At 42.2% G+C, this 26568-nt stretch overlaps 1 protein-coding gene across 3 annotated transcripts; it reads right to left on the bottom strand.

Moving 5' to 3' along the window:
• Positions 1-604: 604 nt before the first annotated feature.
• Positions 605-26365, bottom strand: LOC106581162 (protein Smaug homolog 2). Of its 3 annotated transcripts, XM_045703795.2 has the most exons (14): positions 25607-26365; positions 22225-22367; positions 19386-19862; positions 18733-19209; positions 18234-18464; positions 16639-16769; positions 16262-16348; positions 15696-15960; positions 6288-6373; positions 5846-5961; positions 5463-5664; positions 4886-5012; positions 4341-4424; positions 605-4122 (listed from the first exon to the last, which is right to left on the bottom strand). In XM_045703795.2, the coding sequence occupies exons 3-14, from the start codon at positions 19579-19581 to the stop codon at positions 4094-4096; spliced, it is 2031 nt and encodes a 676-aa protein (XP_045559751.1). In that variant the 5' UTR covers positions 19582-19862; positions 22225-22367; positions 25607-26365; the 3' UTR covers positions 605-4093. The 3 variants fall into 3 exon arrangements, with proteins under 3 accessions (XP_045559751.1, XP_014018507.1, XP_014018509.1); XM_014163032.3 differs by lacking the exon at positions 22225-22367; XM_014163034.3 differs by lacking the exon at positions 22225-22367 and having other exon boundaries at positions 16660-16769.
• Positions 26366-26568: the final 203 nt, after the last annotated feature.

The raw sequence follows: 26568 nt of genomic DNA, 5'->3' as shown, positions 1-26568 counted from the left end.
AGACCAGAGGACATTTCTCCAAAAAGTACGATCTTTGTCCCCATGTGCAGTTGCAAACCGTAGTGTGGCTTTTTTATGGCGGTTTTGGACCAGTGGCTTCTTCCTTGCTGAGCGGCCTCTCAGGTTGTCAATATAGGACTCGTTTTACTGTGGATATAGATACTTTTGTACCTGTTTCCTCCAGCATCTTCACAAGGTCCTTGGCTGTTCTGGGATTGATTTGTACTTTTCGCACCAAAGTACATTCATCTCTTGGACAGAACGCGTCTCCTTCCTGAGCGGTATGACGGCTGCGTGGTCCCATGGTGTTTATACTTGCGTACTATTGTTTGTACAGATGAACGTGGTACCTTCAGGCGTTTGGTTCATCCTTGGGAGCAATTTCCAGACTTGTGGAGGTCTACATTTTTTTCTGAGGTCTTGGCTGATTTCTTTTGATATAGTTAATGAAGAAATTTGTGGAGTGGTTGAAAAATGAATTTTAATGACTCTGACCTAAGTGTATGTAAACTTCCGACTTAAACTGTATGTGATTATATATATATATATATATATATGCAATACTGTGAATAAAAGAAAACACTGATGATACCACAAACATGAGTCACGTAGCAAAAAAATGTAACTCCTTTATTTGGACTGTCTATCTGATCAATGTTGTAGTTCAGATGATTCAAACAATGTGTGACAGTAAAAAAGTAGAGTGTGTAAGCATGGGATGCAAAATGTTCATTCATAAAACATTAGAAAAATGTTTGGGGAGTCAGAATTAAATATAAATTGTACAAGACAGAGATGCAAAAAAAAAGCCTACAACGTACTGCTTATTTATTATGCCAGGCAGGGACATTGACCACATCTGACAGACCACTGGAGAGGAGGAGTCTCATGTATGACAGGCTGGCTATGTACCTCATAATTCTGCTTGGCATGTGAAAATAATGCCAGACTCATGAAGTGCACTTTCTAACCCATTTCACTGGAATGTAAACATGGGGGTAAACATATTCCTTGGCCAGTTGTTAGTGTTAGGCTAGACTCAAACTCACACATTATGGCTCAGATTGGCCATTTCATCCCCCTCTGCATCCTAAAACCCTGGCATGAACAGACTCAGTTTAGCCTGGCCTAAAGAACTAAGCCTTTTCTACAAGTGGACTGGCTACCTCCTACATGGAGGACTTACTTCAGGTGCCATTGTATGCATTGAGAGAAATTACAACCTGAGCCATATTACATGTCATGCTAGTATGAATGTATTATCAGTTTAATAGCTTAGATTGAGATCATTGGTTGCCTATCTGAATCTGAAATTTGTGAACATTTTTTAAACCATTTGACTCTCTTAGTGAGCATGAATCTATTCATAAAGTCAGATCTATCCAAGAGCCAGCTCAGAGGAAAACCATGACGACTAGGACACTACTCTGGCTCAATAGCCAATCAGAGAGAGAGAGCGGAAGCTGTCACTGTGCATTTCAGGTGACATCAACGGTCTATCAGCCTGTTGCATCTGACAGTTCAAATACACAAGGCCAGGCTATATCAGTCTTCTCTTGTCACTCAAAAACTTCAGGAGCACAGAGCAGAGGGTACACAACATACCCTCATACAGGTCTCACTCACTAGACAGTATCTAGTCTAGTGAGAATGATGATTACAGCAAGTAGATAAGCAGCTGAGGGGGTAAAAGGCATCTGTCATTCTCTACCCAGCTAGCTCGTGTTAGAAGGCTTAGCTACGCGCTTTAGGCCTTACATATTGAGGAGACAGTATATTAATGAGCACTGAAGTGCCAACAGTCATTTTCAGACCCATCATTAGACATCACAGAACATGAAATGGGCACTCCCAGAGGGAGGTAAACAGTGCTATTAGGAGGTATCAACATTGAACTCCAGTCCCATCATCTCTGCTCTCTGGTGGATTTGGAGACATTGAGCACTACTGTGACTGTGCAACACTGCCCTCTCTCAATATCTACAACAATCGTTCAATTAGTGTGGGGGAAAACATGCAATTATAGGAAAAAAGGACAAGTTATTAATATGAAGGGAGAGTAGTAAAAAAAAGTGGAAAAGTTAAGCTTGTAAATAACCATGTTTACTAAACAAATAGACCAGCCATGGCTCTGCAGAAATAAAATGCGAATGGATATCCCTGCCTCGTGATGCAACCAAAAGGTGATCCAAACGTTAAGACCATATACATACATGCACCTCCGCTCTGCCACATTCAAAGACAGAGGTTGTATAGGAGTTTCTGATTCAACACTGATACCACTAAATAAATGTTAGGGTTTTACAATTGGAACACAAAGAGATCCAAACAGGACATATTTCAAGCACCTTAGAAAGTTAGCCAGAATACATTCCCACCCTACGCTTTCTTACAGCTGCACTGGGGTGGGACAGGCTTCCTGTTTAGATGAAGACACTGCGGAGCCGGTGTGAGATGTTGCTCAGAAAACGTACCTCAATCCAGGGATGAGAAATGCGTTGTACACCGAATTGTCCCATTATCCCAACTGTTACAACGAGAATATTGAACCACTGCTAGTTTTGTCCTCGTGGTAGGTAGCAGAAGCCACATCAGCCATTTTGGAATGGCAGTGTCAGCCAATCAGCTCCATTGTTGTTCAACGCGACATGCCAGTCCATAATGGCTGTTGTGGCTATTGAGGGCGAAAACGGCAGTTTACTTAAAAACTAGCAGTCGTTCAATATTCTAGCTGTAACATTTGAGATAATGGGCCAATTCGTAGTACAAACGCATTTCTCATCCCTGGATTGAGGTACGTTTTCCGAGCCATAGCTCACGATGTCTTAATCTGTAATCTTAAACTGTAAGTAAGCGTAGGGCCGAATCTATTCTGGCTACTTAAAAATTATGATTCATCAAATCTCTACACTGGCCATGTTGAGGAGAGGGCAGGGTGAGGAGGTGGGTACTGGTTCATTCTGAGAGGCAGAGACAGCGCTTCTTTTGCATTTTTCAGAGCCAATCATAAATGGGACCTCAGGGTAGAAACGGAATTCATTAAGGTTCCTCACACAGCATAACATAGTGAGGTAACTACTTGAAAACAGATGCACCAACAGCTCCCCTCTTGGAATTGTTTCTTTCATTACCAATGCAATTTCTCACTCAGGCCCCACATAGAACAAACCTCATCAGCCCTTATTCAACCCTATGGGGTTTGCCTCGGCGCTTAACTTGCAAATGAGATTCATCATCATTTTTGTAGTAGGGAACAAAATATCAATGCAGACAAGTTCCAGCCGACACCTTACCGTCAAACCGCCATTCTTTTAACAATTACCATGTATACTGTTGCATTGGCCACTCCAAAAATCATTCTAACATAGGGATTCACACAGAGCCCTTCTCTTTGGCCTAGTAGAGGTGGAGAGGTGTCAGAGCCAGTAATACCCATGTTGGGGGTCAACCCATGCTGGGTACGTGAGGGGAATTAGCCAGGGTGTTGGGTGTCTCTACGTATAGGGCTTAACTAGCTCTGGCTGTAGCTGGGTAGGGTGGTTGTGTAGACAGCTGTAGTTGTGTTTTAGGATCAGAACAGCGCTACAGGCTGGTTGTGTGTGATTAATCGCTGTTCTAGTTCCCAATTCCACAGAGTGTGTGGGAGGCCAAGTGCCTTACTCCTAGTCGGGACACCCTGGCCCTACAGTATCTGGGGGTGAGAGGCGTGTCTCTGGGAGGAAAAGGGGAGAAACATGTAAGATAGAACGCCCTTAAGACAGCACCAATCCTCCATTTTTCTCTCAAAGCTCAACAATCTGAGCCTCATTCTGCTCGTTTTAATGTCACAGTCCTGCAGAAGACATTGAGCATGTTGCACAAGTAACCTCTTCTCCCTCCTGTAATATAATAGTCATCTGTATTCCATTTATAATAAACTTAGTTAAGTATAATAAAGTAGAAAAATATCAGAGAACATATACAGTTGTCGTTTTGTAGTGACCATTTTGCTTTGTTTTTTAAGCATATATTTTTGTGCTGGGCAAGAGAAACTGAACAGGCCTCAGTTGAAGTGAAGTGTCGGTTTGGTTTCTTCTTTTCACTGCTTTTATTTTCAAATTGTTGATGTTCGGTCAATTCCATCTACAGGAAGGAGGATTGGGAAGAAATGATTAATAAATACAAAATGTATTATTTTTTCATTTTGATTTCATATCGTAACTTTATTTCACTCTCTGCCAAATTAAACTATTCAACAACATCAGAAAATTCCAGTTAACCTAAATGTGGTTTTAAATATCAGTGTCATAACACTTCCAAGAAGTTGGATGTGGGAGTGTAAAGCGTGTGTTTTGACTCACCTCCTAAGGCATGCTCTGTCATACTGAGGCACAGTGACTCCAGCGTGGGGTTGATCTCCAGGTCTGCACCTGGAACTTGGCATTCTGGGAGAGACGAGACACAGGTCACTCAGTTATCCCGCTTGTGTGTGTACCATATCTGGACCATAAATCACACTTTTAAAAACACTGACAGATGCATTAGATATGGAGCCGTGTGAATGCGGTTTTTGTAGGGCGATGTGTGTGGGATGTGTAAGCTGCTGTAAAATTGGGTTTAGAAGGCTATGTGGGTGAAATGCATAAAGACCATGTATGATTGGGTTTGGAAGGAGATATCGCTGGGATATAAAAGGAAATGTGAATGAAGGTTGTAGTGAGACATGCACGTGTATGTGTAAAAAGACAGTGGGAATAGAGATTGGAGCAAGGTGTGGCTAGTATGTGTAAAAAGACAGTGGGAATAGAGATTGGAGCAAGGTGTGGATGGTATGTGTAAGACAGTGTATATGATGTTTACAAGTGGTTGGGGTAATGTTTGGGGGAAGGGGGTGCTAGGATCTTACCTTGCTGCTGGAACAGGAGCATGGTTTGCGGGGAGGTGTGGACAGGGAGTGAGTGGGTCCGTTGCACGGAGCTGCGACTCTGGCTTGGCATGCTGTTGCTGCCCCCAGGGTTGGCAAACCACAGGTTCTACAGGGACAACAGAACATCTCTCATCACAAACATGCCACTCATCCTATATGTTCTACACCATGTTAGTCTTCCCAGCACGATGACTACAAAGAGACTTTTCCAGCTATGATAATGAACCAATGCATATCAAAATGCAGTGCTTAACCCACGTGTTGCCCTGGGTATTGCATTGATTAAACTGTCAGCACTTCCTGTGGTTGCACTTGTAAATCTGTCAAAACAAATGTTGTCTAAGGATAGTTCATCACCCTGTGGGTATAATAATGTGTAGTTCAATAGAACAATGTTAAATCTAATGTTGGCTAACTAGCTGAAACCCTCAATGAAAAATACTTCTTAGAAAATAATTTATCTTGTGAATGAATCTGACTTTCCTATAAATTAACTTCAGTGGGTGAATCCCATGCCAACAGGCTATATGACATATGATCCCATTCTATGACTGACCTGTCTGCCCTGGCCTGGCAGTGTGGGGCTGGTGAGGGTGTGGCGTGGGGAGGCAACCCCGATGCCACCTGGACTCAGGAGCCCCATGCGCCCGGCAGGGAGGCCACGAGGGGGCATCTGGAATGCCCTCTGCCCCCTACGTGCCAGACCCCCAGCACTCACAGAGCCTGCTGTGGGGAGGGAGTTGGAACCATATGCCCAGCTAGAGGCAGAGAGAACAGTTGTCAGACAGAGCCCTGGGGGAAATGCAGCTAGAGGAGGCAGAGAGAGAGAACCTGGACAAACTGCATACTAAAGTAGCAGAGAGAGCATGGCACAAAAACTCAGCTGCCATGACAGGAGAGTGATAGATCAAAAGGAGAAGAGAAGTTCAGTGGTCTCACCCTTTCTGTCGGTACACAGGCATGTCCAGCATGGCTTTCCTTGGGAACAAGCGGAGCAGCTTGAGAACCTGCTGCTTCCAGGAGACCAGCCTCTTCCTCTGAGTCTCTGTGAAAGCCTGAGAGACAAGAGAAAATGGTAAGAGACAGACAGAGATAGTGATAGAGAGAGGGTGAGAGATGGTGAGCGAGAGAGAGAGGTAAAAGAGGGAGAGGTAAGAGAGAGTGAGCGGTAGAGAGCACATAGCAGCAAAAAAACAAACAAAAAACAATTCCATTACTTTCTAAGTGCAGTGAAAGTTATCTTTACAACATACAGTTGAGAGGAGCATTACATGTTGTTACACGTCGTTTGCAGCCTTGTCACATTTTAAACCACCAGCTGGCTGAATGTGAAAAAGTTTAAATGTATTTATTTTATAGATGTGGTTTTGCGCGATCTCACCTCATGTGTCAGACATTTCTCAATGAGCTGCAGGTAACAGCTGATATTCTCCTCGTCCGGCCTGGACACCAGTAGCTGAGTGCACACTGCAACACATGGACAGGACAGGAGGTTCACACAATGCTACACAACAAACACACACAAACCTTCCAAAACTCATTCCAAACAAAACACACATCTCCCATCCACAACAACCAAGTGCAACAATTGTCCAAATGCACGATATACAGTGCATTCGGAAAGTATTCAGACTCCTTTACTTTTTCCACATTTTGTTACGTTACAGCCTTATTCTAAAATGGATAACATGTTTTTTCCCCCCTCAATCTAAACAAAATATCCCATAATGACAAAGCAAAAACAGGTTTAGAAATCTAAGCAAAATTATGAAGTAGAGGTCGGCCGATTAATCGGAATGGCCGATTAATTAGGGCCGATTTCAAGTTTTCATAACAATCGGTAATTGGTATTTTTGGCCACCGATTTGCCGTTTTTTTATTTTTTAGTAACTAGAAGCACAAGTCAACTAGGCGAGTCAGATTAATATTAATTAATGAATTAATTATTATTTTCAATGACGGCCTAGGAACGGGGGTTAACCTGTTGGGGATAGGGGGCAGTATTTGCACGGCCGGATAAAAAACGTACCGGATTTAATCTGGTTACTACTCCTGCCCAGTAACTAGAAAATGCATATAATTGTTTGATTTGGATAGAAAACACCCTAAAGTTTCTAAAACTGTTTGAATGGTGTCTGTGAGTATAACAGAACTCATTTGGCAGGCCAAAACCTGAGAAGATTCCAAACAGGAAGCGCTCTCTCTGACTATTTCTTGGCCTTCTTGATCATCTCTAACCAAAACAGGGGATCTCTGGCATAACGTGACATTTTCTAACGCTCCCATAGGCTCTCAGAAGGCGGCAGAACGGTGAATGATGCCTTTGCAGGGCCAGGCTAAAAAACAGTAGCGCATTTGGATAGTGGTCGATCTGAGAACAATGAGACTGGGGCGCGTGCACGAGCCGACACCATGTTTTTATTCTTTCGTCTTTGAACGAAAACAGGGTTTCCCGGTCGGAATATTATCGCTTTTTTACGAGAAAAAAATAAATAATAAAATCGCATAAAAATTGATTTTAAACAGCGTTTGACATGCTTCGATGTACGGTAATGGAATATTTTGAATTTTTTGCTCACGAAACGCGTCGGGCGCGTCACCCTTCGGATAGTGTCTTGAACGCACGAACAAAACGCCGCTATTTGGATATAACTATGGATTATTTGGAACCAAACCAACATTTGTTATTGAAGTAGAAGTCCTGGGAGTGCATTCTGACGAAGAACAGCAAAGGTAATCCAATTTTTCTAATAGTAATTCTGAGTTTGGTGAGTACCACACTTGGTGGGTGTCAAAATAGCTAGCCTGTGATGGCCGGGCTATCTACTCAGAATATTGCAAAATGTGCTTTCACCGAAAAGCTATTTTAAAATCGGACATAGCGATTGCATAAAGGAGTTCTGTATCTATAATTCTTAAAATAATTGTTATGTTTTTTGTGAACGTTTATCGTGAGTAATTTAGTAAATTCACCGGAAGTGTTCGGTGGGAATGCTAGTCACATGCTAGTCACATGCTAATGTAAAAAGCTGGTTTTTGATATAAATATGAACTTGATTTAACAAAACATGCATATAATGTCCTAGGAGTGTCATCTGATGAAGATCATCAAAGGTTACTGCTGCATTTAGCTGTGGTTTTGGTTTTTGTGACATTATATGCTAGCTTGAAAAATGGGTGTCTGATTATTTCTGGCTGGGTACTCTGCTGACATAATCTAATGTTTTGCTTTCGTTGTAAAGCCTTTTTGAAATCGGACAGTGTGGTTAGATTAACGAGAGTCTTGTCTTTAAAATGGTGTAAAATAGTCATATGTTTGAGAAATTGAAGTAATAGCATTTCTAAGGTATTTGAATATCGCGCCACGGGATTCCACTGGCTGTTGAGTAGGTGGGACGCAAGCGTCCCACCTAGCCCATAGAGGTTAACTGCCTTGTTCAGGGGGGATTCGGGGATTTGTTTTTGCAACCTTCTGGTTACTAGTCCAACGCTCTAACCACCTGCCTTACATTGCACTCCACGAGGAGCCTGCATGGCAGGCTGACTACCTGTTACGCGAGGGCAGCAAGAAGCCAAGATAAGTTGCTAGCTAGCATTAAACTTATCTTATAAAAAAACTATCAATCTTAACATAATCACTATTTAACTACACATGGTTGATGATATTACTAGTTTATCTAACGTGTCCTGCGTTGCATATAATCGATGCGGTGCCTGTTAATTTCTCATCAAATCACAGCATACTTCGATAAACGGGTGGTGATTTAACAAGCGCATTTGCGAAAAAAGCACTGTCGTTGCACCAATGTACCTAACCATAAACATCAATGCCTTTCTTTAAAATCAATACACAAGTATATATTTTTAAACCTGCTTATTTAGTTAATATTGCCTGCTAACATGAAATTGTGTCACTGCTCTTGTGTTCATTGCCTGGCTCGTTGCGAACTAATTTGCCAGAATTTTACGTAATTATGACATAACATTGAAGGTTGTGCAATGTAACAGGAATATTTAGACTTAGGGATGTCACCCGTTAGATAAAATACGGACCGGTTTTGTTTTCGAGATGATAGTTTCTGGATTCGCCCATATTAATAACCTAAGGCTCGTATTTCTGTGTGTTTATTATATTATAATTAAGTCTATGATTTGATAGAGCAGTCTGACTGAGCGGTGGTAGGCACCAGCAGGCTAGTAAGCATTCATTCAAACAGCACTTTCGTGCGGTTTGCCAGCAGCTCTTCACAATGCATTGCGCCGTTTATGACTTCAAGCCTGTCAACTCCCAAGATTAGGCTGGTGTAACTGATGTGAAATGGCTAGCTAGTTAGTGGGTGCGCGCTAATAGCGTTTCAAACGTCACTCGCTCTGAGACTTGGAGTAGTTGTTCCCCTTGCTCTACATGGGTAACGCTGCTTAGAGGGTGGCTGTTGTCGATGTGTTCCTGGTTCGAGCCCAGGTAGGAGCGAGGAGAGGGACGGAAGCTATACTGGTAATACTAAAGTGCCTATAAGAACATCCAATAGTCAAATGCATATGAAATACAAATCGTATAGAGAGAAATAGTCCGATAATTCCTATAATAACTACAACCTAAAACTTCTTACCTAGGAATATTGAAGACTCATGTTAAAAGGAACCATCAGCTTTCATATGTTGTCATGTTTTGAGCAAGGAACTTAAACGTTAGCTTTTTTACATGGCACATATTGCACTTTTACTTTCTTCTCCAACACTTTGTTTTTGCATTATTTAAACCAAATTGAACATGTTTCATTATTTATTTGAGGCTAAATAGATTTTATTGATGTATTATATTAAGTTAAAATAAGTGTTGATTCAGTATTGTTGTAACTGTCATTATTACAAAAAAAAAAAAAAAAAAAGGAAAAATTGTCAGATTAATCGGCATCGGCTTTTTTTTGGTCCTCCAATAATCGGTATCGGTGTTGAAAAATCATAAATCGGTCGACCTCTACTATGAAGCCCCCCCCCCCCCCCCCCCCCAAAAAACAATATTACATTTACATACAGTTGAAGTCAGAAGAATACATACACTTAGGTTGGAGTCAAAAACTCGTTTTTCAATCACTCCACAAATTTCTTGTTAACCTGTTGGGTCTAGGGGGCAGCATTTGCACGTCTGGATAAAAAAAATGTACCCGATTTAATCTGGTTACTAATCCTACCCAGTAACTAGAATATGCATATACTTATTATATATGGATAGAAAACACTCTAAAGTTTCTAAAACTGTTTGAATGGTGTCTGTGAGTATAACAGAACTCATTTGGCAGGCAAAACCCTGAGACATTTTCTGACAGGAAGTGGATACCTGATGTGTTGTATTGACTTTAAACCTATCCCATTGAAAAACACAGGGGCTTAGGAATATTTTGGCACTTCCTATTGCTTCCACTAGATGTCACCAGCCTTTACAAAGTGTTTTGAGTCTTCTGGAGGGAGATCTGACCGAACAAGAGCCATGGAACGATGATGTCCCATTAGACACCTGGCGCGCGAGTTCATGTTGGGTACCCTCGTTCCAATACGTTATAAAAGAGTATGCATTCATCCACCTTGAATATTATTCATGTTCTGGTTAAAAAAGGCCCTAATGATTTATGCTATACAACGTTTGACATGTTTGAACGAACGGAAATATATTTTTTCCCCTCGTTCATGACGAGAAGTCCGGCTGGCTTACATCATGTGCTAACGAGACGGAGATTTTTGGACATAAATGATGAGCTTTTTTGAACAAAACTACATTCGTTATGGACCTGTGATACCTGGAAGTGACATCTGATGAAGAGAATCAAAGGTAATGGATTATTTACATAGTATTTTCGATTTTAGATCTCCCCAACATGACGTCTAGTCTGTATCGCAACGCGTATTTTTCTGGGCGCAGTGCTCAGATTATTGCAAAGTGTGATTTCCCAGTAAGGTTATTTTTAAATCTGGCAAGTTGATTGAGTTCAAGAGATGTAAATCTATAATTCTTTAAATGACAATATAATATTTTACCAATGTTTTCTAATTTTAATTATTTAATTTGTGACGCTGACTTGACTGCCGGTTATTGGAGGGAAACGATTTCCTCAACATCAATGCCATAGTAAAACGCTGTTTTTGGATATAAATATGAACTTGATAGAACTAAAAATGCATGCATTGTCTAACATAATGTCCTAGGAGTGTCATCTGATGGAGATTGTAAAAGGTTAGTGCATAATTTTAGCTGGTTTTATGGTTTTGGTGACCCTGTCTGACTTGACAAAACATTACACACAACTCTTGTAAATGTACTGTCCTAACATACTCTAAATTTATGCTTTCGCCGTAAAACCTTTTTGAAATCGTAAAACGTGGTTAGATTAAGGAGATGTTTATCTTTCAAATGGTGTAAAATAGTTGTATTTTTTGAAAAATTTGAATTTTGACATTTATTTGGATTCAAATTTGCCGCTCTTGAAATGCACCTGCTGTTGATGGAGTGCACCACGGGTGGCACGCTAGCGTCCCACCTAGCCCCAAGAGGTTAACAATCTATAGTCTTGGCAAGTTGGTTAGGACATCTAGTTTGTGCATGACACAAGTAATTTTTCAAACAATTGAACAATTGTTTACAGACAGATTATTTCACTATCACAAATCCAGTGGGTCAGAAGTTTACATACACTAACTTGACTGTGCCTTTAAACAGCTTGGAAAATTCCAGAAAAGGATGTCATGGCTTTAGAAGCTTCTGATAGGCTAATTGACATAATTTGAGTCAATTGGAGGTGTACCTGTGAATGTATTTCAAGGCCTACCTTAAAAACTCAGTGCCTCCTTGCTTGACATCATTGAAAAATCTAAAGAAATCAGCCAAGACCTCAGAAAAAAATTGTAGACCTCCACAAGTCTGGAAATTGCTCCCAAGGATGAACCAAACGCCTGAAGGTACCACGTTCATCTGTACAAACAATAGTGCGCAAGTATAAACACCATGGGACCACGCAGCCGTCATACCGCTAAGGAAGGAGACGCGTTCTGTCTCCTAGAGATGAACGTACTTTGGTGCGAAAAGTGCAAATCAATCCCAGAACAACAGCAAAGGACCTTGTGACGATGCTCGAAGGAACCGGTACAAAAGTATCTATATCCACAGTAAAACGGGTCCTATATTGACATAACCTGAAAGGCCGCTCAGCAAGGAAGAAGCCACTGCTCCAAAACCGCCCTAAAAAAGCCAGACTACGGTTTGAAACTGCACATGGGGACAAAGATCGTACTTTTTGGAGAAATGTCCTCTGGTCTGATGAAACAAAAATAGAACTGTTTGGCCATAATGACCATCGTTATGTTTGGAGTAAAAAAGGGGAGACTTGCAAGCCGAGGAACAACATCCCAACCGTGAAGCACGGGGGTGGCAGCATCATGTTGTGGGGGTGCTTTGCTGCAGGAGGGACTGGTGCACTTCACAAAATAGATGGCATCATGAGGGAAGAAAATTATGTGGATATATTGAAGAAACACCTCATGACAACAGTCAGGAAGTTAAAGCTTGGTCGCAAAAAGGTCTTCCAAATGGACAATGATCCCAAGCATACTCACAAAGTTATGGCAAAATGGCTTACGGACAACAAAGTCAAGGTATTGGGGTGGCCATCACAAAGCCCTGACCTCAATCCTATATAAGATTTGTGGGCAGAACTGAAAAAGTGTGTGCGAGCAAGGAGGCCTACAAACCTGACTCAGTTACACCTGCTCTGTCAGGAGGAATGGGCCAAAATTCAGCCAACTTATTGTGGGAAGCTTGTGGAAGGCTACCCAAAACATTTGACCTAAGTTAAACAATTTAAAAGGCAATGCTACCAAATACTAATTGAGTGTATGTAAACTTCTGACACACTGGGAATGTGATGAAAGAAATAAAAGCTGAAATAAATAATTCTCTCTACTATTATTCTGACATTTCACATTCTTAAAATAAATTGGTGATCCTAGCTGACCTAAGACAGGGAATTTTTACTAGGATTAAACGTCAGGAATTGTGAAAAACTGAGTTTAAATGTATTTGGCCAAGGTGTATGTAAACTTCCGACTTCAACTGTAAGTAGTCAAACCCTTTCCTCAGTACTTTGTTGAAGCACCTTTGGCAGCGATTACAGCCTCGAGTCTTCTTGGGTATGACGCTACAAGCCTGGCACACCTGTATTTGGGGAGTTTCTTCAATTCTTCCCTGCAGATCCTCCCAAGCTCTGTCAGGTTGGATGGGAAGCGTCGCTGCAAAACTATTTTCAGGTCTCTCCAGATGTTCGATCGGGCACAAGTCCGGGCTCTGGCTGGGCCACTCAAGGACATTCAGAGACTTGTCCCGAAGCCACTCCTGCGTTGTCTTGGCTGTGTGCTTAGGGTTGTTGTCCTGTTGGAAGGTGAACCTTCGCCCCAGTCTGAGGTCTTGAGCAGGTTTTCATCAAGGATCTCTGTACTTTGCTCCGTTCATTTTCCCCCTCAATCCTGACTAGTCTCCCAGTCCCTGCCGCTGAAAAACATTGCCACAGCATGATGCTGCCACCACCATGGTGGCTGCCAGCTCTAGGAAGAGTCTTGGTTGTTCTACACTTCTTCCATTTAAGAATGATGGAAGCCAATGTGTTCTTGGGAACCTTCAATGCGGCAGACATTTTTTTGGAACCCTTCTCCAGATCTGTGCCTCGAAACAATCCTGTCTCAGAGCTCTATGGACAATTCCTTCGACCTCATGGCTTAGTTTTTGCTCTGACATACACTCTCAACTGTGGGACCTTATACAGACAGGTGTGTGCCTTTCCAAATCATGTTCAATCAATTCAATTTACCAATCAAGCTGTAGAAACATCTCAAGGATGATCAATGGCAACAGGATGCACCTGAGCTCAATTTCGAGTCTCATAAAGGGTCTGAATACTGATGTAAATATGGTATATGTTTTTTTATTTTTAATACATTTGCTAAAACTTATAAAAACCTATTTTTGCTTTGGGGTATTGTGTGTAGATTGATGAGGAACATTTTTATATCATCAATTTTAGAATAAGGATGTAACGTAACGTCTGCTGCCTCAGTTTGTATGATGGCAATTTGCATATACTCCAGAATGTTATGAAGAGTGATCAGATGAATTGCAATTAATTGCAAAGTCCCTCTTTGCCATGCCAATGAACTGAATCCCCAAAAAACATGTCCACTGCATTTAAGTCCTGCCACAAAAGGACCAGCTGACATCATGTCAGTGATTCTCTCGTTAACACAGGTGTGAGTGTTGACGAGGACAAGGCTGGAGATCACTCTGTCATGCTGATTGAGTTCAAATAACAGACTGGAAGCTTTAAAAGGAGGGTGGTGCTTGGAATCATTGTTCTTCCTCTGTCAACCATGGTTACCTGCAAGGAAACACGTGCCATCATCATTGCTTTGCAGAAAAAGGGCTTCACAGGCAAGGATATTGCTGCCAGTAAGATTGCACCTAAATCAACCATTTATCGGATCATCAAGAACTTCAAGGAGAGCGGTTCAATTGTTGGGAAGAAGGCTTCAGGGCGCACAAGAAAGTCCAGCAAGCGCCAGGACCGTCTCCTAAAGTTGGTTCAGCTGCGGGATCTGGGCACCACCAGTACAGAGCTTGCTCAGGAATGGCAGCAGGCAGGTGTAAGCAGAGGGCACGCACAGTGAGGCAAAGACTTTTGGAGGATGGCCTGGTGACAAGAAGGGCAGCAAAGAAGCCTTCCCTGTGGCTCAGTTGGTAGAGCATGGTGTGTGCAACGCCAGGGTTGTGGGTTCGATTCCCACGGGGGGCCAGTACAAAAAAATGCATGAAATGTATGCATTCATTACTGTAAGTCGCTCTGGATAAGAGCGTCTGCTAAATGACTAAAATGTAAATGTAAGCCACTTCTCTCCAGGAAAAACATCAGGGACAGACTGATATTCTGCAAAAGGTACAGGGATTGGACTGCTGAGAACTGGGGTAGTCATTTTCTCTGATGAATCCCCTTTCCGATTGCTTGGGGCATCCGGAAAAAAGCTTGTCCGTAGAAGACAAGGTGAGCGCTACCATCAGTCCTGTGTCATGCCAACAGTAAAGCATCCTGAGACCATTCATGTGTGGGGTTGCTTCTCAGCCAAGGGAGTGGGCTCACTCACACTTTTGTGAGTGAGCTATGAATAAAGAATGGTACCAACACATCCTCAGAGAGCAACTTCTCCCAACCATCCAGGAACAGTTTGGTGACAAACAATGTATTTTCCAGCATGACGGAGCACCTTGCCATAAGGCAAAAGTGATAACTAAGTGGCTCGGGGAACAAAACATCAATATTTTGGGTCCATGGCCAGGAAACTCCCCAGACCTTAATCCCATTGAGAACTTGTGGTCAATCCTCAAGAGGCGGGTAGACAAACTAAAACCCACAAATTCTGACAAACTCCAAGCATTGATTATGCAAGAATGGGCTGCCATCAGTCAGGATGTGGCCCAGAAGTTAATTGACAGCATGCCAGGGCGGATTGCAAAGGTCTTGAAAAAGAAGGGTCAACACTGCAAATATTGACTCTTTGCATCAACTTCATGTAATTGTCAATAAAAGCCTTTGACACTTGTGAAATGCTTGTAATTATACTTCAGTATTCCATAGTACAATTTGACACTGAAGCAGTAAACTTTGTGGAAATTAATATTTGTGTCATTCTCAAAACTTTTGGCCATGAATGTACATGTAAACCTACTCAGCCCTGTAAAAGCCTTGTCCTCTCTTACCTTTACCCATGACACGCGTGAACTGGCCAGCAATGTCGCCGTCTGAGATGGGTGTGGCTGAGGACTCTCCGTCGCAGGGAGGGGGGTTGTGGGGCTGGAAGCCCTCCTGGGCCAGGTCCTTGTCCTCTCCAGGGTTGGTGTGGTCTGAGGGGGATCCTCTGTGGGAAACACTGGGAGGACTGTAGCTGTAGACCTTGATAGGGGTGATGATAATCTGCTGTAGTTCCTGTAGGGCGTTACGCAGGTTGCCCCCCTCCAATATATCCTGTTGGATCAATCATAGCATTATCTTATTAGCAAAGCGGTCTTGAAGTATGACAGGAAATTTTCACGGAACTTGCTGGTTAACTTTTAATTGAAAAAAAATGTGAGTCGTATCATATCTAAAATATTGGTGATTATTATAGTGGATATTTTCATTCACATTTAATTGGATTTCTCCATATAAGCCACAGGGATCCAAATGGAAACTAACAGTTAAGTTGTTCAGAACAGCATGCCTATCATAAGATAAAAATGAATCTGAAATGCTTTTAAAATAATAGTGATGACAGCATGTGATTTACCTTCTCTAAAGACTTGAGAACGCTTGGCCTCTCTCGTAGCTTCTGGACACTCAGGGCTATCTTGTGCCGCGCACCTTTGGTCACATTCTGGAAGAAGACGACAAAGAGTTAACAAAAGGAGGAATCATTGCTCACAGAAACATGGACATCCAGATATCCAGTTACTAAATAACACTTCTGATCACCATCTGTTTCATTAAAGCTATGGAGCAGAGCCAAGACATTTATCTGTGCTGGGAGGCTGTGTATAACTGTAGGGTGCAGCGATTATTAATTTCATGGCTCATTGAGGCATCACTATGCTGGAAAAAAAGCTGGCCGTAACACTGATGAGGAGGGCAGGGGAAAGAGAGGACTAACGAGAGAAGCTGACCAACCTGTGACAAACGATGACAAACCTGTGACTCCAGGTGGTGCTCTGTCAGAATCATCATCTCCTCATAAGTCATCTGGGAGAAAAGTGCTGCGTACTTATGAAGACGGAGGCTCTTCAGCCACATGGGCACATCTGAAACAGAAAGTAGAAAAACAACATGCTCAGAAGTTGTTATTGTTCTCCTGCTGAGTCCTTGTAACTCTAGTCCATAAACAATGAGAAGGATAGAGCTCTAACGAATATTATACAACGGGTGCGTCTAATCCTGAATGCTGACTGGTTAAAACTGAATTCCAGCCGGTGTCTATTCCACAAGTCGCCACCGGCTAAAATCTATGACATCAAAATGCCTATTTACTCTGTTCCACCTGACTGTGCAATCCACTGTCATCGGCCCAGCCAGGCAACTTAGAAACTTGATCTCCACTATAAAAAGCGTCAAGATATTCTCACATTTCTTTTAGACTAACATTTCGTTTTCAACAGCGGAGATTTGTATAAACCTTGCTGTCTGTCTCTCCGACATTTGCAACATTGTTTCAATATTCAAACTGAATCTCCTGTTGTCCCATAGTAATGAACGAGTCGGGAGTCGACGAGACAGACAGGCAGGCAGAGTTTCTCAGCCAGTCGAAATTATGAATTAGCTGGCATAATCTTTATGGATATATACAAAAAAATGTAAATTGAAAAAAGGTACAACAAAAAGCAGCTAATTTGCAGTCTTTCCAGCTTCAGTTTGAAGGGATTGTGTTGCTGTAGCTGTGTTGTTGGCTAGCTCCTCTGAACAACAGTGTCCTGACGAGTGAGCACATTATCTATGCCAGGTGAAATTGCGCCTCATTAGCTCATTGTTATGGATGTATCCAAATAAATGTCACTAGAAAACAGCTTAAACAAATGCAAATACTTTGCTGTTACTCTGGCTGACTACGTTAGCCGTAGTTGGCTAGCTAGCAAGCAAGGGATAAGAACGTTGACAGCCAGTATGGCAATGGAACACTTAGAACGAACGACTGGGTCGCGTCCATTGATACAGAACAAAAAGACAATGACTGGGTCGCGTCTTCAGCAACCATAGATTTGTGTCGGGTCTATATATTGTGGAAGGATGAAATAGTATGAATAAATTAATCAAAATAATGTTTCGTCATGAAAATATGTCAGTCATTATTTGAATATGTTGGTAACACGTTGTATAAAAGTGATAATGCCCTCGAAGCTGGTGTTTGGAGACTAACAACACCTGTGCCAATATATCCTCCAAACACCGGCTTCTCAGGTATCACTTAAATAGATACTGCTGTGGAATGCTTGACGCATCCGTGCAGTGCATGTCAAAATAAACACTTCAGATCTATTAGTTGGAGAACGCTGTCCTACTTCATTGTCATGGACATCTGGAGCACACGCAAACAAAAAAAACTGAAACACGAGGGGAGACAAAAAAATAACATCCCACTGACTGGGCAATTCAACCATTGCCAAGTGCAGTAGCTGTTGGCATGTCATGACTTTTGCCAGAGTGAAATACCAACAACAGTGTGGCCTGTTGTTAGCTTTGAACCCCTGGCGTATTATGGTTGACCTCCTGACCTTTCATGCCACTGCCATCCTCCTGGAAGGTGTTTCTGGAGCCCTGGTCCTCAGTCTGCTCGCTGCCTGAGGATGCCACACTACTCTGGGGGGACAGGGGGGCGTGGTCAAAGGCCTGTCGCCCCCCCAGGTCATCCTGGCTCAGCCAATCTGCGCCACAGACCTGGGAACTGGAGGGGATTAGGGACGAAGACCTCTTCAGAGGACTGGGCTGGCCCATCTGACCCATGCCTGGCAGGGGACACAGTAGGGTCAGGATGTTAGAGACAATCACAGTAAAGCATCCCTTTAATGAAGGCTAGGCCTAAACAGAGAGATTCTTTAGATGGGACAATCATTAAAAAGATCACGGACTAAATAGTTGATTAATAGCATGATTACATAACCACATGAAGAAAAAGTTGTATTGTATCTTGGTTATGTTTAGCATATTCCTCTTCACCCAAACATGTCCTTACTCTCACTCAGTCTGTCTTGGTAGGAGATGTGAGCCACTGACCTGCGTTGTTGCTGTTGATGGGCGAGGGCATCCCACCCTGGAAAGACATGTGTCCGTTCTGCCCTGCAGGGGAGGAGCTAGAGGAGGGGGGCTTGTCCAGCCAGCCATGGCCAGGGTCCAGGACCTCTGCGGAGCCCGGCCACTCATCTGAGCCCTGGCGGGGGTGGTAGGGGCCAGAGGGGGGCCGGGAGGGCGCTGGGTAGCCGCTGGAGAGGTGCTCCTCCAGGTGGTTGAGCCACATGGCCAGCGAGGTGCGGTCGTCCAGGGTGGTGGCCGGGTGGATGAGGGCGTAGGACAGCAGCTGTCTGCTCTCCTCCACAAACAGACTGCTCTCGATGGTGTGGCTCAGCACTTTCTGCAGCAGCTTCATGTACTCACACTTGGCCTCGCTGTTGCGGGGCTGCAGCAGGGGCAGGTGGGACAGCAGCAGGGACACCGCCTTTTCCATGGGCTCCAGGTGCCACTGGCTCACAATGTCTGGAGAGGTGAAGGACAGAGGGGCAATTGTTTACAAGTAAATTACATTTTTACAGGTTGTAGGTCTATCTGTTACATGGTTTTTAAACGATAAGATAGGGTGTACCGGTAATACAATATGACTAATCCAATAGGGTTTCAAATGTGTTCTTCAGAAATCTGCAGTTATTAGCTACCTGCATTGTTTGCCTCTGCCTCCAGGATGTGGATCTCAGTGCAGTCTGCCAGCCAGTGCTCCAGGCAGATGTGCAGGAAGCGGGCCTGGGTACGAGATGCTCTCTTCAGCAGGGACAACAGCGCCACCGTCTGCTCACACTCGTTCCAGCCCTTGAACCAGTCCGTCAGGATGCCCACCTGGTCTCGGAACATCATGGCGCGTTCCCAACGGGAAGGGGGGCGGGTATATGTGGGTGGGGGTTAGGGGGAAGACTGCTTGCTCACACACAGGTTCACTCTGGCCCCGCTCAGCGGCTGCTTTTACACAACAGTCCTGGGATCCCCTCAAAGTGGAGCGAGGGGCCCTCACATGGTTCAGGTGCAGGAGATGGGGGTGCTGAGGGGAGGGCTGGGAGAGGGTGTGTTAAATCCAGCTGGCTGTGTCTTAGACAGGAGGGTTCTCTCTCAGGTACATCAGTATCAGCATCATCCAAATCCTAACAAATCAACGGAAAGGAAAACTACATAAGATACACTGAACAAAAATATAAACATGTAAAATGTTGGTCCCATGTTTCATGAGCTGAAATAAAAGATCCCAGAAATTCATACTCACAAAAATAGTATTTCTCTCAGATTGCGCACAAATTTGTTTACATTCCTGTTAGTGAGCATTTGTCCTTGCCAAGATAATCCACCCACCTGACAGGTGTGGCATATCAAGAAGCTGATTAAACAGCATGATCATTACACAGGTGCACCTTGTGCTGGGGACAATGAAAGGCCACTAAAAATGTGCAGTTGTCACAACACAATGCCACAGATGTCTCAAGTTGATTGACATGCGGACTGCAGGAATGTCCACCAGAGCTGTTGGTGCCAGAGAATTGAATGTTCATTTCTCTACCATAAGCCGCCTCCAACGTTGTTTTAGAGAATTTGGCAGTACGTCCAACCAGCCTCACAACTGCAGACCACATGTATGGTGTCTTGTGGGCAAGCAGTTTGCTGATGTCAACATTGTGAACAGAGTGCCCCATGGTGGCGGTGGGGTTATGGTATGGGCTGGCATTAGCTACGGACAACGAACATAATGCTAAAAAAATACAGTAATGAGATCCTGAGGCCCATTTTTTTTAAGGTATCTGTGACCAACAGATGCCCATCTAAATACGCTGTGAAATCCATAGATTAGACCCTAATAATTGTATTTCAATTGACTGATTTCCTCATATGAACTGTAACTCAGTAAAATCTTAGAAATTGCATGTTGCGTTTCTATTTTTGTTCAGCATAATTTAACCAGGAATTTGATGCTAGTACTGAACCCTGATCATGACGATGAAATCCCAATACCAGAAATGCTGCTCATGCAATAAATTGAACTAACCAATATCAACATGGTGGCATGACTACCACAGACCACAGGCTTAAGTCAGGGCAGTCTACAAAACACATTTTTTGTGGTTATTTCAATATACTGTGGCTCCAATATAATAACCATAATGTGAGGCAAACACAAACTTACAACAGGGGCCAATCACGAAATCTGACAACGTTTCCATACAGTTTCAGAAATGTTGACAGAATGTTTGTTCGGCATGGTGGGATCTTTCTGTGTCTGTAAAATTAATGGGACAAATTGCGGTGGAAACTATTTATTGCGCATTTGTTGATTGAACAACCATGTCAAGGTATATTTGCAGTCACGCGATGCTATGTTGTGTGATCTTCCCACTACTACTTAAAAAAGCATTCAGTTTATTAGGCTACAGATGCAATAAGTTATAATGAACTTAACGGGGTGGTGAAAGTGCACGGTGGTGAGCTTGAAGCTCCTTTTCAATAAATATGGAGGGTCTTCATTTGTACACTACCGGTCCAAAGTTTTAGAACTACTCATTCAAGGGTTTTTCTTTATTTTTACTATTTTCTACATTATACAATAATAGTGAAGACATCAAAACTATGAAATAACACATATGGAATCATGTAGTAACCAAAAAAAGTGTTAAATGAAATTATATTTCAGATACTTTAAAGTAGACACCCTTTGCCTTGATGACAGCTTTGCACACTCTTGCCATTCTCTCAACCAGCTTCCTGAGACCTGGAATGCATTTAAATTAACAGGTGTGCCTTGCTCAAAGTTAATTTGTGGAATTTCTTTCTTAATGCATTTGCACCAATCAGTTGTGTTGTGACAAGGTAGGGGTGGTATACAGAAGATAGCCCTATTTGGTAAAATACCAAGTCCATACATGATGAAACTGGCTCTCATGAAGACCACCATAGGAATGGAAGACCCAGCGTTAACTCTGCTGCAGAGGATAAGTTCATTAGAGATACCAGCCTCAGAAATTTCAGCCCAAATAAATGCTTCACAGAGTTCAAGTAACAGACACATCTCAACATCAATTGTTCAGAGGAGACTGTGTGAAACAGGCCTTCATGGCCAAATTACTGCAAAGAAACCACTACTAAAGGACACCAATAATAAGAAGAGACTTGCTTGGGCCAAGAAACACTAGCAATGGACATAAGACCAGTGGAAATTTGTCCAAATTGGAGATTTTTGGTTCCAACCATCGTGTCTTTCTGAGACGCGGAGTGGGTGAACGGATAATCTCTGCATGTGTATTTCCCACCGTAAAGCATGGAGGTGGTGTTATGGTTTGCTTTGCTGGTGACACTGTCTGTGATTTATTTAGAATTCAAGGCACACTTAACCAGCATGGCTACCACAGAATTCTGCAGCGATACGCCATCCCAGTTGGTTTGGGTTTAGTGACACTATCATTTGTTTTTCAACAGGACATTGACCCAACACACATCCAGGCTGGGTAAGAGCTATTTTACCGAGAAGGAGAGTGATGGAGTGCAGCATCAGATGACCAGCCTCCACAATCCTCCGACCTCTATCAAATTGTGATGGTTTGGGATGAGTCGGAATGCAGAGTGAAGGAAAAGCAGCCAACAAGTGCTCAGCATATGTGGGAACCCTGTTGGAAAAGCATTCAATGTGAAGCTGGTTTCGAGAATGCCAAGAGTGTGCAAAGCTGTCATCAAGGCAAAGTGTGGCTATTTGAAGAATCTCAAATATTTTGATTTTTTAAAAACCTTTTTGCTTACTACATGATTTCATATTTTTGATGTCTTCACTATTATTCTACAATGTAGAAAATACTAAAAATAAAGAAAAACCCTTAATGAGTAGGTGTTCTAAAACCTTTGACCGGTAGTGTATGCTGTGAAATAATGATCGGCGCTTAGCTACCAATTAACAAATAAGAATGATCTTGCTCATATCCCTCTCATAATATAACCTAACCAGTTCAATTTATCAGCGAACTGTTGTCTAGAGAGCATGCACGGAAATACGTTTTTTGCCATTTATGGTAAAAGTTTGCTTGTGTGACAAACTTTCTTTTTTTATTTATTATTACTTAAAATAAATCATTGATAGAGTGTAAAATGTATGTTTTTTTTTATTCAGTACATGAGAATTATTGCGCAAAAGTGTTCATGTGCACTAAGTCATCACGCACAGCCTTTCACTCACAAGTCAGTTTTGATGGAAACAAACCGGTGGGAAAAAGTGCATATTTTTTATGCATAATTTATAATATTCGCATGAAAATCTGTCACAAATTGGATGGAAACCTAGCTACTGTTCGCTTTAAAATGTATGTCAAACAAAAAACAATGATTGCAAAGTAAAACAAACCATACAACTCTATGCACAATGACTACTTTTAACAATTTACACTGAACATTTCACCAAAACACATTTACTTGGAGAATAGAATGACGGCACAGACATTATGTTAACATATTTTGCATATGCACAGTTCTTCATCAAAAGAAATTGCGTCCCTCTCGTGACAGCGAAGATAAAAAAAAAAGAAAGAAGTTGAAAAGTACATTGCCTGCAATTCTGTTCATTTTCCCATGGGGCATAGAGAAAAAGATGCCATTTTAAAGCAAGTTTGTTGCAATTCTACACATTTTGCCATGGGGCACAAAGAAGGTTTAGCAATTTTATAACTCATGTCATGCAATTGAACTTATTTTGCCTTAGGGCGGAGAGAAAAAAATAGCAGTTTTACAGCTAACTCACTGCAATTCTACACATGTTGCCATAGGGTGTAGGCAAATGTTTGCAGTTTTTAATATAACTAATGGGCCCTACCCTGGTCGGTATTTCGACAACGCTTACTACAAGTTTAGATAGCTAGCCGCTAGACTAATTTACCAATCTAAAAACATTTTGTTGACATGGGCGGGCTAATTGAGTAACTGCTGTGATGCACAACCAAATTCAAAATGGCACCTTGTGCATTATATTATTCTTTCAACAGTAAGTTGAGACCCCGACTGAGTAACTAATTTTTTGTAATAATTGTTTTAATTTAAATTGGTCTGCGGGCCTACAAACAGGGGGGCCATGCGCGCCAGTTGTCCATCCCTGATCTAGGCTACACGTGTGCTCAAGCCAACAGCTCGAGGAAGGCGCTATTAGCTAGAGTGCACGTGCCAATACCAGAGTGGGCACATGCTATATAAAGCATAACAAATTTGACTGAAAATAATCAGTAGAGTTGAAAATATGATGGAAACCCATTTATCTTGTATTTTTTATTCCTTACATGAAAATAAATACCTTTTGTGGTAAAATGATGTGCACTACCTCATCACGTACTGCTTTTGATCTGCAACAAGTCAATTTGATAGAAACATCTCTGGTAAAATGTGCATATAGTTTTTATGCTCATTTTAGAATATTCACATGAAACTTTTGCCAATTGGATGGAAACCTAGCTAGTGTCACTCTGTTACGGTGGAATTGCCAGAGTAAAGATGGTCTCTGTACAACACGCTAATATTTAGGCCAGCTAATCATAATGCAGGATAATCAGCTTCATGGTGCAGTGAAAGTAGAGCACATTATTGCCAGCATCATCACTTCAGCATCAACACAGAGAACTTCCATGCAGTATGCATGCACATTTCTATTGACCATTCAGCCAACATCTGTGAATGTTTGATAAAGCCAACATCTAGGCCTAACTGCCGAGTCAATGCATGAGTTTGTTTGACTTGAAGCTAAAAACAAAGAGTACATTATCTCCATGGCTGTCATGTATTCTTAGAACAATAAATACTATGTGATGACTTGCAATACAGCTTGCTACAGGGTAAAGTAATGGCGTCACAGGTTGCCAATAGGCCTGATCAATCAAATCTGAAACAGTCATCCAACCCTCCCAGTATTGCAATGACCACCTGACTTGTGGGTATAGAACTTGCAATGCCTAGTTGTTATGTAGCTATGTTTCATTTACATAATTAGAACCAGCCTGGCCTCATAGGCTAGACGTAACATGGTAAATGTAAGTCCGGGCGCTCAAACTATAATATGTTACGTTTGGTATGGTTACACAAGACAGATGTTAACTTATGGTAAAAACGAAAGTAGGGTGGTTGGTCGTAGGGTGGGCGTATAACGAGAACTTCTAGCAACCCAAAGGTTGCGAGTTGGAATCTCTTCACGGACAACTTTAAGTAACTTTTCAACAAATTACTTTTTAGCTACTTTGTAACCCTTCCCCTAACCCTTTAACCTAACTCCTAAACTTAACCTTAACCCCTAATTCTAACCCCTAGCTAACGTTAGCCACCTAACCAGAATTCATAACATATTGTACGTTTTTGCAAATTCGTAACATATATACGAATTGTAATTCGTAACGTATCATACGAAATGGGTGTTGGACATCCACAAATTAATACATACCATACGAAACGTGACATATCACACTAAATGGAGTGTCTCGGATTTACGTACAGAATAATACGAAACGCTCTGAGACCAGCCAGCAACCTATAGATATTTGTCCAAGTTTTTAATAACAGAACTTAACGTTAGTATCTAAATTCTGGCCAGGATGGTCTGTATTAGTAGTAAGTAGCTAACAAATAGGAGGGGTATGTTATTCTAACTAGGCTAACGTTCGCGTAAGACAGTCCAGAAACAAGGGCCTATCTACATAGCTAACGTTACTCATTTACGTTAGCTAGTTTGTTGGTAGACGTAGCAAGTTTGCCAGTAACTATGTCAAACGTAGCTAGCTAACGTTAACTCGCAGCCTTAGCTGTGCAAGTTAGCTTGCTAGCTACGTTTCACCAGGTCATACATGTAGTTAGCTATGCTAGTTAGTCAGAAAACGTAAAAACAAACCTGTGTGACAACGGTGACGTTTCCAGGGTACGGCTGTTGCCAGGGTGGATTTGATGGGCTAGGGGCCAGTTAGCTAGCTAAAAACTAGCACCAGGCCTTCACCGTGTAAATAGATGAGGGATTCAGGAATGGTAACGTTACTGTTTTTCAGTAGCGATGTTGGAATGTCTCTCTATTTTTCATCTCGTTAAACGACATTTGAGTCCTCGCGTTGCAAAGGTCCTCCATGGTCCATTTAGCAAAAAACACGTCAGATTACATACATTATATCCACATCCCACCCTCCAACCTCTAGCGGTTGGTTTGTTTACCTTCTTTGTAAATTGTCACTTGTTAGCTAGCTAACGTAGCAGGTAGCTATTGCTTCATTTATAAACGCTGGATGAGACGAAGATTTCGATCCAACAGTTGTCGTTGGTTGCTTTGAAAATAATGATTTTCTGATTATTTCAAAGGTAACATTTAAAACAGTCTAGCTATGTACAACATGTTTATTTGAACACAGAGAAATAGGGAAAGTACGCTTGGCTCAATCTAGCTAGCCAACTTCGATTCAGAGTTGACGCAACGTCGGAGACGAACGTAAGGCGTTTGGGAGGGGTAAACAAAGACAAAAGTTCCCCATCTAGTGGATTAAACGCAAACACCCACACCACTACTAAACTGAACTTGATCGATATGATCACAGAGTATCCATTATATTGACCAGATACTCAAGTGGCCACTCTAACAATGGAAATAAATGTCTTAAAAAATGGAAGGCAGTCCGGAGGAGGCAAGATCAGGTGGGACGATTCTAGCCAATGAGAGGGCAGACGCGTATGAACAACGGGCACAACTCCGATATAAAGTGTTTTTTCTCAAAGTTGCCGGCATATCACGTGTCCTACCTATATCAGTACAGTTGTATCAATCTAAGCATTACGAAACTTCTATTCGATCAAATAAGCCACACGTAGCAA

The sequence above is a fragment of the Salmo salar genome, chromosome 20 (genome assembly GCF_965601325.2).
Source record: "Salmo salar chromosome 20, fSalSal1, whole genome shotgun sequence".
NCBI lineage: Eukaryota > Metazoa > Chordata > Actinopteri > Salmoniformes > Salmonidae > Salmo > Salmo salar.
This window is presented reverse-complemented; position numbering and strand designations above follow the sequence as displayed.

What these genes read in the sequence shown, in the direction of transcription:
- LOC106581162 (XM_045703795.2), bottom strand. Translation starts at nt 19,581, where the DNA reads ATGATGTTCCGAGACCAGGTGGGCATCCTGACGGACTGGTTCAAGGGC. An exon ending in CATCAACAGCAACAACGCAG is followed by an intron (nt 18,465 to 18,732) that starts GTCAGTGGCTCA and finishes GTCCCCTGCCAG; the next exon opens with GCATGGGTCAGATGGGCCAG. An exon ending in GACAGAGCATGCCTTAGGAG is followed by an intron (nt 4,123 to 4,340) that starts GTGAGTCAAAAC and finishes TCCTTCCTGTAG; the next exon opens with ATGGAATTGACCGAACATCA.